The 16,975-nt window shown below is 38.2% G+C and overlaps 1 protein-coding gene across 2 annotated transcripts; it reads left to right on the top strand.

The window, feature by feature from the left end:
* The first annotated feature begins 1,165 nt into the window (after window positions 1–1,165).
* On the top strand, window positions 1,166–16,506 carry LOC117916210 (CBS domain-containing protein CBSX3, mitochondrial). Of its 2 annotated transcripts, none has more exons than XM_034832127.1 (6): window positions 1,166–1,265; window positions 10,986–11,248; window positions 11,353–11,434; window positions 15,700–15,773; window positions 15,975–16,035; window positions 16,131–16,506. In XM_034832127.1, the coding sequence occupies exons 2-6, from the start codon at window positions 10,991–10,993 to the stop codon at window positions 16,271–16,273; spliced, it is 618 nt and encodes a 205-aa protein (XP_034688018.1). In that variant the 5' UTR covers window positions 1,166–1,265; window positions 10,986–10,990; the 3' UTR covers window positions 16,274–16,506. The 2 variants fall into 2 exon arrangements, with proteins under 2 accessions (XP_034688018.1, XP_034688019.1); XM_034832128.1 differs by lacking the exon at window positions 1,166–1,265 and adding an exon at window positions 1,267–1,347.
* Window positions 16,507–16,975: the final 469 nt, after the last annotated feature.

Consider the following 16,975-nt stretch of genomic DNA (forward strand, 5'->3'; position numbering starts at 1 on the left):
TAAGATTTTGGAAAAATGAGAATTTTTCCTTAAAAGAAATATTTTATTCTTAGAGATCTCAAACAAGGAGGAAAATATCGCCATATATCAATGATATATCATGTATCGAAATGACCTGGTACATATATGAGATAAATATATCGACCATTTGATTTTTTCGATTTTTTCTCCATTTATCGTTAATATTTCAATGATATTTTGATAATTTACCAACATTTCGACGATATTACTGATAAATCGGTGCCACGTCAACTTCCCTTTCATTTAAAACTTTGAAATTGAAACGACCCTCAAAAGCATCTAGCCCAACTTGCTACAACCCAATCCATCCAAGCCTTCGAAAACATCTAACCCAACTTGCTATAGCCTAATCCATCCAAGCCTTCAAAAGTATCTGACCCAACTTGCTACAACCCAATTCATTCAAGCCTTCAAAAGCATGCATCCTTGCTGCAACCCGATCCACGCCTCAACAATGCATAAGATGGGAGCATCCCTTCTTAAATACAACTTAATTTTGCTTTTCATTTTCTATGTGGAATTCACTTCCACGAAGATTAGAAAAATTATAAATAAAATAAAATTTATTAGTGTTTATAAATGATGACCCAAAACCCTAAACTCCTAAAACCTTAAGCTCTAAAATCCTAAGACCTAAACTCTAAACCTTAAATATTAAACCCTAAACCTTTTTCTTTCCTTCCACATTTATTCTTTATTTTATTTCCCTATCTTTTTTCAGAAACCAAAAATAATATAAAGAAAATGATTTTCTCACGTTTGGTTGTACTTTAAAAATATTAAAGAAATTATAATATAATCAATATTAGTAAAATTTTTGTGTATTTTCAAATTATTTAATACTGATATAAAAAAATTAAAATAAGTTAAATGAGTTTGAAGTGGTAGATAGGAATGCAACAACAATAATGTATTTTGTGTAATATAGGTTTCTCATACAATAACAAAAATGTTTTTTTAACACTACAACCCGAACAGTAGCTTGGGCTGGTTGGACTGTGTAATTGACTAATTGCTGCCCTAGCGTGGACATACTTTTGACCTTTTAAGCGTATAATTCGTTAATAGTTTGTTGTCATGATTGATACCCACACTAAATGCACTTTTACTTTGCATAAGATTATGAACAGCTTATTTTGTTCGGTTTAATAAAAATGCTGGATGGATTATTTTATCTCTCGCTTCAGGAGTGCTTGGGGACACAGAGAGAGAAGCTAAGAAAGGATAGCGTCAGTGGCCGCCAGGTAAACCTAACCCTAAATCTTCCATCTTCGTCTCTCTTTCTCCGATTTTCTCTTTCTTTCTCATTGGAGTTCACTCCACGAGGTGAATCCACGATCCGAAAACTATCGGCTCCTTCTTCCTTTTGGGATGTGATCTTGCTCTTTTTATAATTGTTGTAAATTGTATATGCTTGCTGCTCGTATAAATTATGAGTATTTTATGTTCGTCTCTGTCTCCCGCTGTGATCTTCGTTGTGAGTTTTGCTTTTTCATTGTCCCCCATCAATAGCATTTTTGTCCGTGGGTAGGAAAACTGCAGTGGGTTGACCGATGAGAACTGGGATGTGCTCATAACTAGATGTTGCAAAAGTTTATTCTCCAATTTTTGAAGATCCTTAATTTGATGTTTTCTCTCTAATTCCTTTTCTGTTTAAGAAATTGTTGAATTTATGAGGAAAATATAGGGATCTTTCCCAAAGAAGAAATGACAGCACAGTCAATGGCTAAATGGGCGTGGATTAACAACCATAATAATTCTCATGTTCTGTCCCCTCTTCATTGGATAGTCAGCTGTGAAGTTTGCCGATCTGGATCTCCAGGAAGTGTTGATTGTCCTGTTTTTAGTAAGTTAGTAAGTCTTCTTCAAATACAGGAGAATCTCCAACTATCCAATGGTAGTTTTTTAAAGGCTATTGAGGCTTATGTTGTAGACTTAAGGCTATGGCCGCCAGGCTGAGGTTGAAGCCTCAAATATTCAATGAGTGTTGATTGGTTTTGGGCCTTTGCCAGCTTGTCCAATCCTTGGGATAAACCTTTTACAAAATAACGGTTTAGCTGGCTTCCATTTAATATTGAGACCTCTGTGGATCTAAGTACTATGTGTAATGCTAAGCAACTGAAATTTTTTAATGATCAGAGGCACAGAAGACTCGTAAGCTACCTTTGTAGTTGAAGTAATTAACTTGTTTATGCTTTCCCATGCAAACCATATCGGGAAGGTGCAATACATCTTATTTTGTTTAACAACAGTATGTAATATTTTGAGATACTTGATGGGTGCTTTAGAACATATGTGGAAGATGGGATTGTAATTCACTAGGGAAAATATTTTCCCATAACCAAAACAACTGTGTATGATACCAGTCCTCCATTTAAGGATAACTGTAATATTTTTCAACTTGCTTTGGAATTGGTTATGACCCAGAAGCTATTAACTCCTTATGTTCAGCTTGCAGAATGATTGGATTTGGTATGATTTTACTGGAGGTTACACCCCTTAATCAGGGATCCATTCCCTTATACTCATTGTTTTTATAGGCATAGACATTTATTCAGCTTTAATTCCTCTTACAGTCTCTTTCTTTACGTGGATGGCTCTTTTAGGTGAGATCCTCAATGTTGGTCACCATATTTGCAAGGGTTTGTAATTTGTAAAACCAGATATGTCATCTGCCTCAATGTGAAGAGCCACTTGATCATCTTTTTATTTCTTCTTGTTTTGCCTCCCTCATCCAACAGTTCATTTTTTCATGGTTTGGGGTGTCTTGGGTTTTCCTTTCATTCATTGGAAATTTTCTTTTCATTTGACCCAATAATGCTACATAGACAAAACATGTGTTCAACTGACAAGGATGGAAACACATATGGAGTTTACCAAAAAATCTGGTGGATGTTTGCTTAAGCTTAAGATATTAATTCTTAGATGCATATTGCAAAAAATGAGTGTGCTGCCTAATGTTGGTATGATATATCATATGGTCCCATGACTTGGTCCTTTCAAATTTGAAAACATCTGTAATGGAAATTGGAAATGCTATTCAACATTCTAAATGCCATGCCATATTGAGGTAGATATCCCTGTGATATTTGTAAAAGTGGGAACTCTTATTGGACATAGAATTTTAAAATATTGGAAACACAATTATAATAGAAAGCTGGTGGTAAATTAGTCAAAAAGGACCTGTTATGAGATTGGAAAGATGGATCTAAGGGGTGCAGAAAGTTTGAGGTTGGTCCTCATTCATTCCAAGTCCTTTGAGCTTAGAGCTGATTGGGTAAAACAGTGGAGAGAGGCACAGATGAAAAAGGCAAGGCTGCTGGAGATGGATCAAAGTGAGCAGAGGAGTGTTGAATTGGCTTTTGAAGTCCTTGGATTTATGCTATAACTGGAGAGGGGAAAAACTCTTCAAGGGCGAATTGAGAGATTGTGGTAGAAGGTTTAAGATAGAAATGTGTCAAAATGAAGCTACGCATTATCTCTTAGTCTCTGTTCTCATTGCATGACAAAAGATACTTCATTATTATTCCAGAGGGTTAGCCTTTTGGAATAATAATGAAGTATCTTTTGACATCCAATGAGAACAAATATACCAGTGACCGTATGATACCGAACAAATACTAGATACCAATTGAAAGGGAGGGGATGAAATTACTGAATAGATACTACTTGTGTAAAGAAGAGGAAACTAGTGACCTCCTTTTTTGGTTTGTATTAAGGCTAGAATGTTGTGAAATTTGATCTTTGCCCTTTTCAGTGTGCATTGGGTTTTGCGTTCCTTCGTGAGAGGGAACTTGCTTGGGTGGCATGGAAGCCTTGTGGGCAAAAGAAGAGAGAAGGCGTGGAGGGCTGCAACTTTATGCTTAATGTGGACTTTATGGAAGGAAAAGAATGAGAGAGCATTCAATGATGTCGAACGGTCTAACCAAGCTATCAAATTTTCTTTTTTGTATAATTTTGTGAATTGGGCTAGGGCGTATATAGAGGACCACACTTTGTCTATGATTGACTTCATAGATTGATTGTTTGTTAAGTAAGGGGATGACTTTCTTGTTCCTTTGCTGCCTAGTTTTTTTGGGCGTTTCTTTGTATACTTCGTGTGTCTGTTTTCACCATTTCTAGGCATTTCTAATGCAAGATCTTATTTACTTATAAAAAAAAAAAAAAATTATTCTAGAGGGTAGGATGGGATTTGTTGGGATGGAAATTAAGGGAGATATCCTTAGATGGTGTTGAAATCAAGTTTGGGGGAGAGGGCAACTCCAGGTCAAGAAGTTTGGAAAGGTCTTGCCTAGTAAAAATAGGTGTAAGCGATGCAAATGCTACTAAAAAATTGCCAAGAAGAATGGGCGAAGAAGTTTGGGTTCAAGTCGGGAATGCTACGTACTCTTCTAAGTTGAAAGCTCTTAGCTATTGTTTGGTAGGTGAATGGGATGTCAAAGATGTGTGAACACCAGAGTTAAGGATAGTGGAAAATTGTGTAAAGACCAAGTGAAGGCTATTTAGACCAGTGAAAGTGGCCTTAATGAGTGATCCCTTATTCCTGTTTGAGTTCTCTACATAAGATCATGCTAAAAAAGCTTTGGATGAAGGTTGCTGCTCTCTTAATGGTCGTCAAGTTTCTCTAAATTGGTGGTTACCAATTGTGGGGTGTTCTCGACTGGATTTTTAAAGGCATTTTCATGGGTGAGACTCCTAGGTTTGCCTTTAAAACTTTGAGATATGGAGTTCTCCAAAAAGGTGGTGGATGCATGTGGGGGGCTCATAGCTGTGGATGAGGAGACTGAATAGTCCCTCAATTTCAAATAGGTAAGAATCCTGATGAAAAACATTGGAAAGGAGGTGCCTTGAAAAATAGAGGTGATAGTAGGGTTTGTCTCCTCTATTCTTCTATGGTGGGAGAACTCTATGTGGTACTCAACCTTGCAGGTCACTGTTGTAGTAAAATCCCAAAGCGAAACATTGTTAGAATACAAAGAAAGCAATGTGCGAGAAGAAGAGAGGTTTAGTTCACGTGCTTTGGTGCATGTTGACAAGGACCTCAATCGAAAGGAGGTTCTGCTATAGCCAAAACGATTGATTCTGTCAAGAGTGGTGGGGATGTTGGCTTGTTGCCTTGGAGAAGTTCTGTTAATTCTAAGCTAAAAGGTTGTGAGGATCTTGCTTTTGAAAATCTACCTAGGGCTACCAATAAGTATGATGGGGGTCCTGATAGAGGAAAAAGCGGAAAAGATGACCTTTTGAGGTTGGGATTTGTGAAATCTGACTATAGTATGGGGATGACTGATTGTGGGCTGCTTGGGTTTGATGATAAGGTGGTTGAGCCAGAGCCTAGAAGGGAAGCCCTACTTATAGAAGGGGGCTTGGATCTTTTGTGAAGCCCAATTCAATTCAAGCTAGTTGTTTTAAAAACAAAATGGGCCTTCTTCTTTAAGTGGGCCTATAGGCTGAAAGTTGGGTAAGGCCCAAAAAGACCAGCCTTAGGAAATTAAAACAAGTAAAGAAGCCCCATGCGCATTCTCACAACTATATTATGTCCTCTAAAGGAGATAAGGAGGGGGGTAGTGGTGGTCCTTGATTGCTAGGGCTCACATAGGAGATGATTGGTGAGGAAAAGGTTGTTGGGGAGGAAGTTCTTGAGGATGTGATGTAAGCATAGTTTTAAAAGGCTCAAGGCGCACCAAGGCGCAAAGTAGTCCTGGAGCCTGAGGCGCAAGACGCGCCTAAGGCACGGGCTCTAGTGAAGTGAGGCGTACCCTAATTTACATATATATTTTCATATAATATAATCAAATTTAACAATCATTTATTTGTCTTAAACACATAAATCATCAAATATCATCCAAAACTTCAATTTAATCACATCATTTCTTCACTTTTTCTATTTTTCTCCTATTTTTCTTCTTCTTCTTCACTTCTCCAACACGGCTGAGGCTAGGGCACGATTGGGAGTGGTCTTGGGTTGAGAAAGACCAGAAAAGGGGGCTGGAAGGGAGGAACAAGCCAAAACAGCGTCGTTTTGGCCTGTTCCTTTAAAATTAATGAGGGCCAAAACGACGCCGTTTTGGACCCACCAAATAAAAAAAAAATTAGGGCTCAGTCCAGCCCTCTGCAACCCAACGGAAGAAGAAGAAGAAGAAGAAGAAGGAGTGCGTACCTAGTCAGAGGCGAGTCAGGCGACCGTGTCGCGCCTAAGCGGCGCCTTCGTGAAGGGGCGTCACCTGCCTTCAGGCGAGGCGTCGGAGGGTAGCGTCACGCCACCCTGAGCCTAAGTACACCTTTCACAACTATGGATGTAAGAGCTTGCCCCTGTGGCCTTGGAGTACAATCAAAAGGTAATTAGGGGGAGTAAATTAGGTACGAATGGGTATTTTGAAGATCCAATGAAGCATGGGTTTGTGAGGGGTCCTCTGTGTATGATTCTCAAGGACGAACAATCTATTGTACTTCAAGATCACCTAGTCTTAGCCCTTCAAGTGAAAGGGTGGATGTTTCGACCCTAAGGGAGTGAAGCTTTGGAAAATCCCCCATGTCTGATCAAAGTGAGGCGATAGGAGAGGAAAGGTTGTCGCTTGAGATTTCTGTAGCAAGAGAGGTGGGAACAATGAGATCCCCTTGGGTGAACAAAAAATTCCTTGGATTTTGTAAGTCAATGGGGGTCTCAATGGAAGGCTTCAAAGGATATATCTTGAGAATTCTTGTAGAAATTGAGAATAGAAAATGCTCTGTGAGTCTGTCAAAAGCTAGGCAAAAAGGGAGCATTATCCAACTCAAGGAAAGACAGAGAATTGAAGAAACTATTTAGCTCCATGAATTATGAGGGCAACATAGGCAAAGAGGTAGAGGATGGGGGGATGGGTAGGCATGTAACTTTATTATCCAAATGAAGCTTGGGATTTTCTCCTTGAATGTTAGAGGCTTGCATGACCCAGATAAAAGAAAGGTAGTTAAGTTTATGGTTAGAAAACATAAGCCAAACTTGGTATGTGTTCAAGAAACAAAAATGAGGGAGATGTCAAACAAGATTGTGAGAAACTTGGGTGTGGGAAGGCATCTGGGTTGGGCATCTCTGAATGCAAGGGGCATGACAAGAGGGGTGTTGTTATTTTAGGATAAAAGAGTATTGGAAAGGATGGCTATTGAAGTGGGTTCTTTTTTTTAATTTCTTGTCAATTTAGAAATTGTGAAGATGGTTTTCTTTGGGTGTTTTTTGGGCTATATGGCCCACTAAAGGGAAGAGAGAGGAGGGAGATGTGGGAGGAGTTAGCATCAATTAAGGGTCTTTAGGATGAGCCTAGGTGCATAGTTGGTGACTTAAGTGGTGCATTTACCAGTTGAAAAGAGCAATTGTAGGTAGTTGTTAGCTGCTATGAGAGAATTCTTCATCTTTATTGAAGAGTTAGAGCTTGTAGACTCACTTCTAGGTGGAGGTGGTTCACGTGGAGTGGAGGACAGGGAGGATCATTCAAGGCATATTTGGACTGTTTTTTATTTTTTGGAGATTGGAAGGATCACATTTCAAGGGCCCTACAATTTTTGTTGCCAAGACCATTGTTTGACCATTCTCCTATCTTGCTAGGTTGGGTTTGGGGGGGAAGGCAAAGGTCTACTCAGATTTGAAAACATGTGGTTAAAGTTAGAAGGCTTTTTGCGGATAAAATCAAAGAGTGGTGGTAGATGTATAATTTTAGGGGTAGCCCCAACTTTGTGCTTGCGAAGAAATTACAAGCATTGAAAATGACTTGAAGAAGTGGAATAAAGGGGTGGTTAGTATTGTCTCAGCTAGGAAGGATTCTGCTTTTGAGTTTATCAACTATTGGGATAGTGTAGAAAGGCTAGGACCCTTTGCCAACGAGGATAGGGGAAGCCAGAAGGTTGCTAAAGATGAGTACAGTCATCTAGCCATCTTAGAAGAAACCTCTTGGAGGCAAAAGTCAAGGGCTCTTTGGCTGAAGGAAGGAGATAACAACACCAATTTTTTTCACTACATGGCTAATGCAAGGAGAAATGAAAATTTTGTTAGTGGTGTCCGGTTGGAAAAAGAGGAGGAGCTTAAAGGAGGCATTTTTTTTCCCACTTTAAAGTAGTGTTTGATGAATCCCAAGCGAGAAGAACAAAGCTATTCAAAAGCATTGACTCTTCAAACAAAGAGGGCTTTGAGAAGGAGGTGACTGTAGCACTTTCAAAATTGGAGGGTGACAAGGCACTTGGGCTAAATGGATTTTCAATGGCTTTTTGGAAGTTTTGTTGGCCTAGAGTAGGTAGGGAAGTGATGCATTTTTTTGAGGAGTTTCATTCGAAGAATTCCATGGCTCATAGCCTTAATGCAACGTTTTTAGTTCTTATTCTTAAAAAAAGGAGATACGTGACATGAAGGATTTTAGGCTAATCAACCTAGTGGGGTGTCTTTATAAACTTCTAGCAAAAGTCCTAGCTAATAGGTTGAAAAGGGTGGTTGGCAAGGTGGTGTCAAATAGTCAAAATGCTTTTGTAAGGGGTGGATAGATTTTGGATGCTATCTTGATTGCAAATGAGGCTATTGACTCTAGGAAGCATAGTTCCAATGTGGGTTTAGTTTGCAAATTGGATATAGAAAAGGCTTACGATCACGTAAGTTGGAAGTTCCTTTTCTCAATCTTAGAAAATATGGGATTTGGCCCCAAATGGAGACAATGGATCTAGTTTTGTATTTCTTATGCGAGAGTGACAGCTATTGTTAAATGGCACTCCCACCAATTTCTTCTCGACCTCTAGAGGTTTGGGGCAAGGGGTCGCTTTCTCACCCTATCTTTTTGTGTTGGTCATGGAAGCCCTCACTAGCTTAATTGCAAAGGCTAAACAAGGAAGTTTCATTAGGGTTTTTCAAGATTGAGGGTAGAGGGGCAGAGGTGACTCAAGTCTCAAACCTTTTGTTTGCATATGATACCCTTTTTTTTTTGTTTTGTGAGGATAATGTAGATTAGTTGAAATATTGGAAGTGGGTTGTGACTTGCTTCACATTGGTGTCAAGCTTGAAAATAAATATGCAAAAAAGTGAAATTATTCTAGTGAGGGAGATGGAGGATGTAGATAGAGCAACTTCTCCTTTTGGGTGCAAAGTTGGTAAACTTCCTACTTCTTATCTAAGCTTACCCCTTGGGCCCCCCTCACAAGCATTGTGGTGTGTGGGATTCAATCGAGGAGAGGTTTAAGAAGAAATTGGCTGGTTGGAAAAAAAAATAGTACCAATCCAAAGGAGGAAGACTAGTGTCCTTATTAAGAGCACTCTATCAAACCTCCTATTTATTTTATGTCCATCTTTGCAATTCTTAGAAAAGTGAGTAGCAAATTAAAGAGAATTTAAAGAGACTTTTTATGAGGAGATTCGGGAGAAAGGAGAAAGATCCATTTGGTAAATTGGCTAGATGTGTGTAAGGATTAAAAATATGGAGGGCTAGGACTAAGAAGGTTGAAGGGTCTCAATCAAGCCTTGCTAGGCAAAGGGTTATGGAGGTTTTTTGTTGAGTGATAGAGCTTGTGGAGGAAGATTATTTTTGGAAAATTCAGGGAAATGGATGGGGGATTCTTTTGGGATGAGCCTTTGAAAAGACATTAGAAAAGGGTTGGAAGAGTTTTGTGTCAAAACTTCTATTCGAATAGAAAATGGTAGATATACTAGATTCTGGTGGAACAAATGGGCAAGGTAGTTTAAGTTGAAAGATGCATACCCTACTCTTTTCAAGATAGCTTCCCACAAAAATGTTACAGCTGTAGACTTATAGGAAAGAGATGGGGGTAAAGGGGGATGTTGAGAGGTTCAATTTAGAAGACCCTTCCAAGATTGGGAGATAGAGGAGGTGACCCATTTTTTAGAGCTTCTTCACCTGTTAAAAGTGCAAGAAGAAGACATTTTAATTTGGAAGATGATAGAAGGGGAAATTTTAGTGTCAAGTCATATTACATTTTCTTAAGGGTAGAGAATAATTTAGTTTTTTCAGGTAAAGAGATCTGGGGATCTTGTGCTCCTCAAATTTGTTTTTTTGCTTGGGAAGCTGTTTGGGGGAAGATCTTAACGGTAGATGCTTTAATGAAGAGGGGATGACAAATGATCAACAAATGTAGCCTTTATAAAGATAGTGAAGAATCAATTGATTACATTTTGATTCATTGTGACAAGACAAGAGAGCTGTGGTGTTTTTTTTTTCTGTCAGTAGTCTTTGGCTTGGTTTGTGTGTTTCCATCCTTAGTGAAAAATCTCCTTCTACAATGGAAAGTTAAGGGGTTAAATAAGAAGAAAAGAGTAGTTTGGCATTTGGCTCTAATTTGCTTATTTTGGTGTATTTGGAAAGAGTGCACCTGAAGGACTTTTGAAGATGAGAGCTTTAAGATCAAAGATTGAAGGCTTTCTTCATACAGTCACTTTTAGAGTGGTCCTAGGATTCTTTACAGTTGGATTTCCTAAATGCTTTTTATTGTGGTTAGCATTGCCTTGTTTTTGTAGGCTTACTTTGTTTGATGCTTACTTTTGGTTGTTTTGTGTATACTGCCTGTATACATAGGGTGCCCCCCCACTCTTTTTAGGCGCCTCTTAATGCATGATCTTGTTGCCTATCACAAAAAATGAAGGTCAAAATAGAGAGTGAGGAGCCCAAATAACTGCTTTTCTATGACCACTTATTGTTGTTGCAACATTTGAAGATCTCAGTAGCTAAGATATTAACAGTCCTCATACCCACTTGAGAAATTCTCTTTAATTTGTTATTTATTTTTTATTTATTTTGAAATAATTCTTTTGAGAGAAAAGTGTTTATGGGCTGGAATCTCAGTAAACAATTCATGCTGTTCATTGAAATTGATTTTTCTGGCGGAAGTACATGCATGATTGAAAGAGGCTCATATCACCCTTTGTGAATTTCTACCATCTGTATGCTGAACTAAAAAAATTAATATTTTCCACCTGCATATTGAAACCTATTCTTTAACAGGTAAAATGCAAGGAGCAATACAAGCAATTGTATCACATGGAAGCATTGTAAAAAATGTAGTTCTGCATCGTATCAGGCTGGTGAATCCAATCATGCCATCTGTTGTATTTTCTCGTCTTCAGTCGGTTACTTCAGCTCGTATGGAGGAGCATGGTTTTGAGAGCACCACAATTGCAGACGTTTTGAAAGGAAAAGGCAAAAGTGCAGATGGTTCTTGGCTTTGGTGCACTACAGATGATTCTGTTTATGATGCTGTGAAATCAGTATGCATTTTTGTGCTTTGTGACACTTCTAATTTTTGTTATGCTATGACAAACTTTGGCATGAGGATTGAATCTATAGATGAAATGTCTCACTTCCATTTCAGATGACACATCACAATGTTGGAGCCTTGGTGGTTGTGAAACCTGGAGAACAAAAATCTATTGCAGGAATCATCACAGAGAGAGGTAAATGGAGAATCCCTCTATTTACTTTCTTCGTTTATGCATGACACATTTGATATATCTGAACCACTATTGTTTCTTGGAGCTCTGTGTGGGAAAATATTTTGCGGATTTGTGTGGTAGCATACCAACATAGAGGCTCCCAGTATGGTGGTGTTCAGTCATACCTTTTTTTTTTTTTTAATCAAATTTTTGTATTTTTGGAAGGATTCCTCATCCTTCTCATACACTTTTTATTTTATTTAATACATGTTTTATTTGTGATTAAAAAAATATATTGTGGATTTGGACTATGGTAAGAAAAATATCAAGAAAAAACATCTCTCTTATGGTTGTCCAGAATGTAGATGAGAGCCTGCTTCATTCGTTAGGCTAGTTGTCAGAGATTGCTAGCCTACCTGCAACCTGAAGCAACTCCATGCCTTAAGTTCTCAGGATTAAATGGATTGGCGATGCATTTTCTTATATAGATATCTACTTCCTGATAGGGCTAATCAAACTTATATGCAGTTGGGTTTAATGCAACAAGTGATCTATAAGCACCAGTATAAGTAGAAGCTTGTCCAGAAGCAATACCAGCAGCAGGAACAAAAGATTTTGTTTCCCCTTCATAGATTACTCATCTCTCGATTGATCTGTTTTTATCTGCTATGCTTGCTGAAACCTTCTGTAGTTGTGACATTTATCATATTGGGAAACAACAGTTCCTTAGGGAAGCAACTTGGTAGACTGATTAGGAGCAGCAACTAATTTGTGAAAATTTCATCTTGGCATACAATTCAAATTGTTTGTGTTTGCTTGTGCAAAAAGGGAGGGCTGTGCGGAGTTCAACTAAAGTGGCATCTAAGGTTATTTTGTGAAGGACTGCACCGTGCTACGGTGTTCCAGGATACACCATAGCATTTGGTAGTGATTTTTGGTAGTGATTTATTTTTGTTTATTTGATAAGTATTCCAAATTCCTTTGACCTAATATTTTTATATTCATATTCTATTTAAGCCTCAATCCTAGAAAAGTGAGTTCATTGCTTGAGAAGATTCAACGACTTCCTGTGGGGGGAATCACCAGAAATCAAACCCCATTTTGTTGATGGGTCTATTGTCTACATCGAGAAGAAAAGAGGGGGAGGGGTGGTCTTGGTACTAGGAGTTTTTTTGTGCTCAACGAGACCTTGATTGACAAATGGACTTGGAGGTTTGCAATGGAAATGGAAGGTCTTTGGAAAAAAGTGTTATAGTAGGGAAGTTTAGGGAAGAAGCAGGGGAAATGCAGTTCATGAGGGAAGACATGGATTGAGGCTGTGGAAGGCAATTAGATAAGGTTTGTATGCCATTAAAAGCATATCTTGTTTCACAGTGATGAATGGAAAAAGGGTAAATATTTTGGAAGGATGGGTGGTGTGGTGAGTCAATTTTGAGTGATTCCTTTCCTTCTCTTTTTGCTATTGCCACTGGAAAAGACTCATGGGTAGCAGATGTGTGAGAGCAGACAGGGGAAAGGGAATGTTGAGCCGTTGTTTTGTTAGATAGTTGCATGATTGGGAGCTTGAAAGAATGGAGGAATTCCTCTTAAGATTGCAAATGAAAGTGGTTAGCTGAAATGATGGGGATAGGGCAGTATGGTTAGAATCAAAGAATGGTAAGTTTTTAGTAAAACCCCCATACTCCTATTTGATATTGAGGCTATATGATCCCTTCCTGAAAGAAATTGTTTTGATTAGTAAACCACCTCTTGCTTCATTGCACCAAGAAAAGTATCTTGTGGCATCTTCTCATCGTTTGCAAACTTCATTTAAAGAGGCTCTCTTAAGTTGGTAGAAATCCTTTGTGAGGAAGAGAAGAAATATGGCATGAAGGGTTGCTTATGCATATTTTGGACTTTTTTTTTTTTTTTAAAAAGATAAAAAACAAACATATGTATTAATTAAGAATAAATAAAAGATGAGAAGGATGAGAAATCCTCCCCGTGAAATACAGATTTGATATAAAAGAACTAAGTAGGCCTCCTCAATACAAGGGGCTATACAAAAAGTACAAAAGGCCCGTACAAGTATAACAACTCCTGGCCCTGTAGACCCTACCCTAAGGTGTGCAAATCGAAAACCAACTAACTTGAATTACACTCAAGGGATAGGGTTTAAAAATGTCTATATAGTGGGAAACTAAGAAATGAAACGCATCTCACATCATCTTTGGCATCTTACAAGTGTCCTAAAAAATCCTAGCGTTCTTCTCTCTCCACACAATTCACAACAAAAAGAGACACGATCCTCCAAAGAGTCTTGCCTCTAATAGAGTTTCCAAAGCACTTGAAAGAAATCATCATCGTTCATGAATATTGTTTGGTAGAACCCACACCATCCTCACCTATGAGAAAATCTTATGCCACAATCCCAAAGTAATTGGACATTGTAAGAAAAGATGATCAACCGTCTCAATACTCCTCCTACAAAGGATGCACCAATCAAGGCTAAGGGCTTTGAAAGGTCTTTTCAACTGTAGCATATCATTGGTATTTACCTTCTCATGTGCCACTAACCAGGCAAAACCCATGACCTAAGAGGGGATTCTTGATTTCCACAAAAAGTTAGCCAGGTAGAAAGGAGTAGAATATGAAAAATTGGATAAGGCTAACATAAAAGAATTTACTGAGAAAACTTCTAAAGATAACATAACCCAAGCTTTTGCATTTGGAATCAAAGGAGTCAAATGAACATGGGAAAGTAAATACATTAGTCTTTCAAGATCCTCAATCTCCACATCCGTTAGATTGCGGCAAAAGATAAGATCCCAAGAAGTAGAATTATCATTACCTAATATGACTGAAATGGAAAGGTTTTTAGTTGTGGTGACTCTGAAAAGTCTTGGAAATTGTAAGCGTAACGGTTAGTCCCCCCACCACAAATCTTCCCAGAAACAAATTCTGGACCCATCACCCACTGCAAAGCGAGTGTGTAGAAAAAACCTAGAGAATATGTGTAATGACCTTCTAGGGGCAACAATGTGACCATTTGACTAAATTATTGGCGTCTCATCCATTAAGATATGTCCTATAAATACTCAAGACAACCTGATGTCAAAGGGCAAAACTTTCCTGAGGGTACCTCCAAAACCACTTCCCTCATAAAGCTTGGTTCTTCAAAGTAATTTTCCCAAACCTTAACCCACCAAATTTCTTAAGTCTATACAGTATGTTCCAATTGACCAGGTGAACCCTTTTACCCTTCCTAGACCTCGATCTTAGAAAATCTCTTCGTAATTTCTCAATCCTCAAAGCTATTGAAGCTGAAATCTTGAAAAGAGAAAGAAAGTAGCTTGGGATGTGCGACAAACAAGACTGAATTAGGGTGATTCTACCTCCTAAGGATAAGAAAGTTTTTTTCCATCCATCCAACCTCATAGAGACTATATCCAACACTGAATCCCTAAAGGAAATCAATTTTGGGTTCCATCCTAAAGGAAGACCCAAATACATTAAAGGTCACTTAGAGATATCACGATCAAGCAAAGAAGTCAACCTGGTGGATTGAACTAATGTTGATCCCAGAAAAATTGGATCAAGCAAAGATTCCAGCCTTAAAAGCTCCGAAGCTCCAAAAAGTTTTAGCATCCACAAGCCACTTGATTCTCTCCTATGGAACAGTTGGTAGCCAAAAGGTGTGTCTTGGCCTAACCCACTTTTGTAAAAATTTTGGAAACATGCCCCCAAACATGTTTTCTATCATTTCATTTTTCTTGTTTTGAAAGAGACAAAGCAATTCTCATTTCTGCCTACCAAATAGGCCTAAGAGTTTTAGTAGATTTTTTTATGATTGATGGCATAATTACTTGGATTCTTCCTTTCTTCAATTATATGCATTTGTGCTTTCTTTTAAGCACAATATTTACCTTTCATTTTTCCTAACCGAAATACTCTTCTTTTGTAACCGTAAATGTAAATGTATTTCTACTTGCATCATCAACATCCTAGTTTGGACACTGCCAAAAATTTTGTGACCTGTTTCTCAGAATTCCAACACCAAATTTACCTTCCAAATCTTCCTTCAACACCCAACTGTTCAGTTTGCATGGTCAAAACCCTAAACCTGTTGCCTCTTCTTGACCTTAGCTCACCAATTTGAAAGATTTGTAAACTGCAGTATTCAAGATTTAAGCTAGTCCTGCGTTATGATCATAATTACACTTTTGGCTGCACATACTGCACTCTCAAGCTTGGTGAGGTGCTGTTGTACTTGTCCAGTTCTCCCTGATTTGATGTTTCATTTCCAGATTATCTGAGAAAGATCATAGTACAGGGAAGATCATCCAAGTCAACGAAGGTTGGAGATATCATGACTGAAGAGGTATGTTTTGTACCCTTTTTGATAGAATAAAGTTCATGCTTGGGTTATGTCCAATTGTCAGTCACGAGTTTATATATACATCTACACAATTTTAAATCCCATCCTATGTGTTATGCCGATAATACCTGTGCTCCTTTTTCTCAATGTATAATCTGTAAATTTGTGGTTGCAAATGCCATACTCGTTATGTGGTGGTCTCAGAACAAGCTTATCACAGTCTCACCCAATACCAAAGTTCTGCGAGCAATGCAGCTGATGACAGGTAATATTCCTTGTTGAATGCTTTTAATTGCTGGTTTATCATGGCCTCCCCTCCAGGATGACAATTTGACCTTGTAAATCATGCTTGGTTGGCAGATAACCGCATTAGGCACATTCCAGTGATTGATGACAAGGAAATGATAGGCATGGTGTCCATTGGGGATGTGGTTCGTGCTGTGGTGACTGAGCATAGGGAGGAGTTGGACCGCTTGAATGCATACATCCAGGGGGGTTATTAGATGGTTATGCTAATGATGATGAGATATCAAGTTGCCTATCAGAAAAAAATGAAGATGAAATGCTTTTGAGCTCTCTTGGGTGGATAATACTTCTCTTTGAACACTAGTACTACGCTGACTGCTTGTAAATATATGTTGTGCTGTGTGGAACTTATGCTACTTGTTTTTGCGCTTGGAGTACATCGCCATGTGGACTATGGCTAAATAATATGCACTATGATTCCCACTTGAAACTTGTTTTTAAATACACAAATGCTGACACAAAGTCTAATTGATTAATAAAAAACACTAATTCTAGGTGCTACATGTATCTGGATGATGCACTGGCCTTGATGTTGGTAAGGGTTTTGACTACTCTGTACTGGTGATTTGCCTTTCAGTTGAATAATGAATAAAACAACATATACATATTACCTCTAACCCAATAGCTGTGCATTACAATCTTATAAAAATGCAAATGAAAACTTTCAAATCTGTTTGTGCATGCATGTTGCAGTTGCAGAAATAGGGTTTCTGCTAACTTTTAATTTTATTATGGCGTCGAAATGTTGTGTTTTGTCCAACACTCTTCTTTTACCTTTTATGAATGACTAATGAAGATATTTCACTGTTGTAATTTTCCTTCTTTGAGAAATTTTTTTTTTGAATTTTTCTTGTTATTTATCTCAAGGGGTGTATATATAATTTCGTCCAAACTGTAGA

The sequence above is a fragment of the Vitis riparia genome, chromosome 6, assembly GCF_004353265.1.
Source record: "Vitis riparia cultivar Riparia Gloire de Montpellier isolate 1030 chromosome 6, EGFV_Vit.rip_1.0, whole genome shotgun sequence".
Taxonomy (NCBI): Eukaryota; Viridiplantae; Streptophyta; class Magnoliopsida; order Vitales; family Vitaceae; genus Vitis; species Vitis riparia.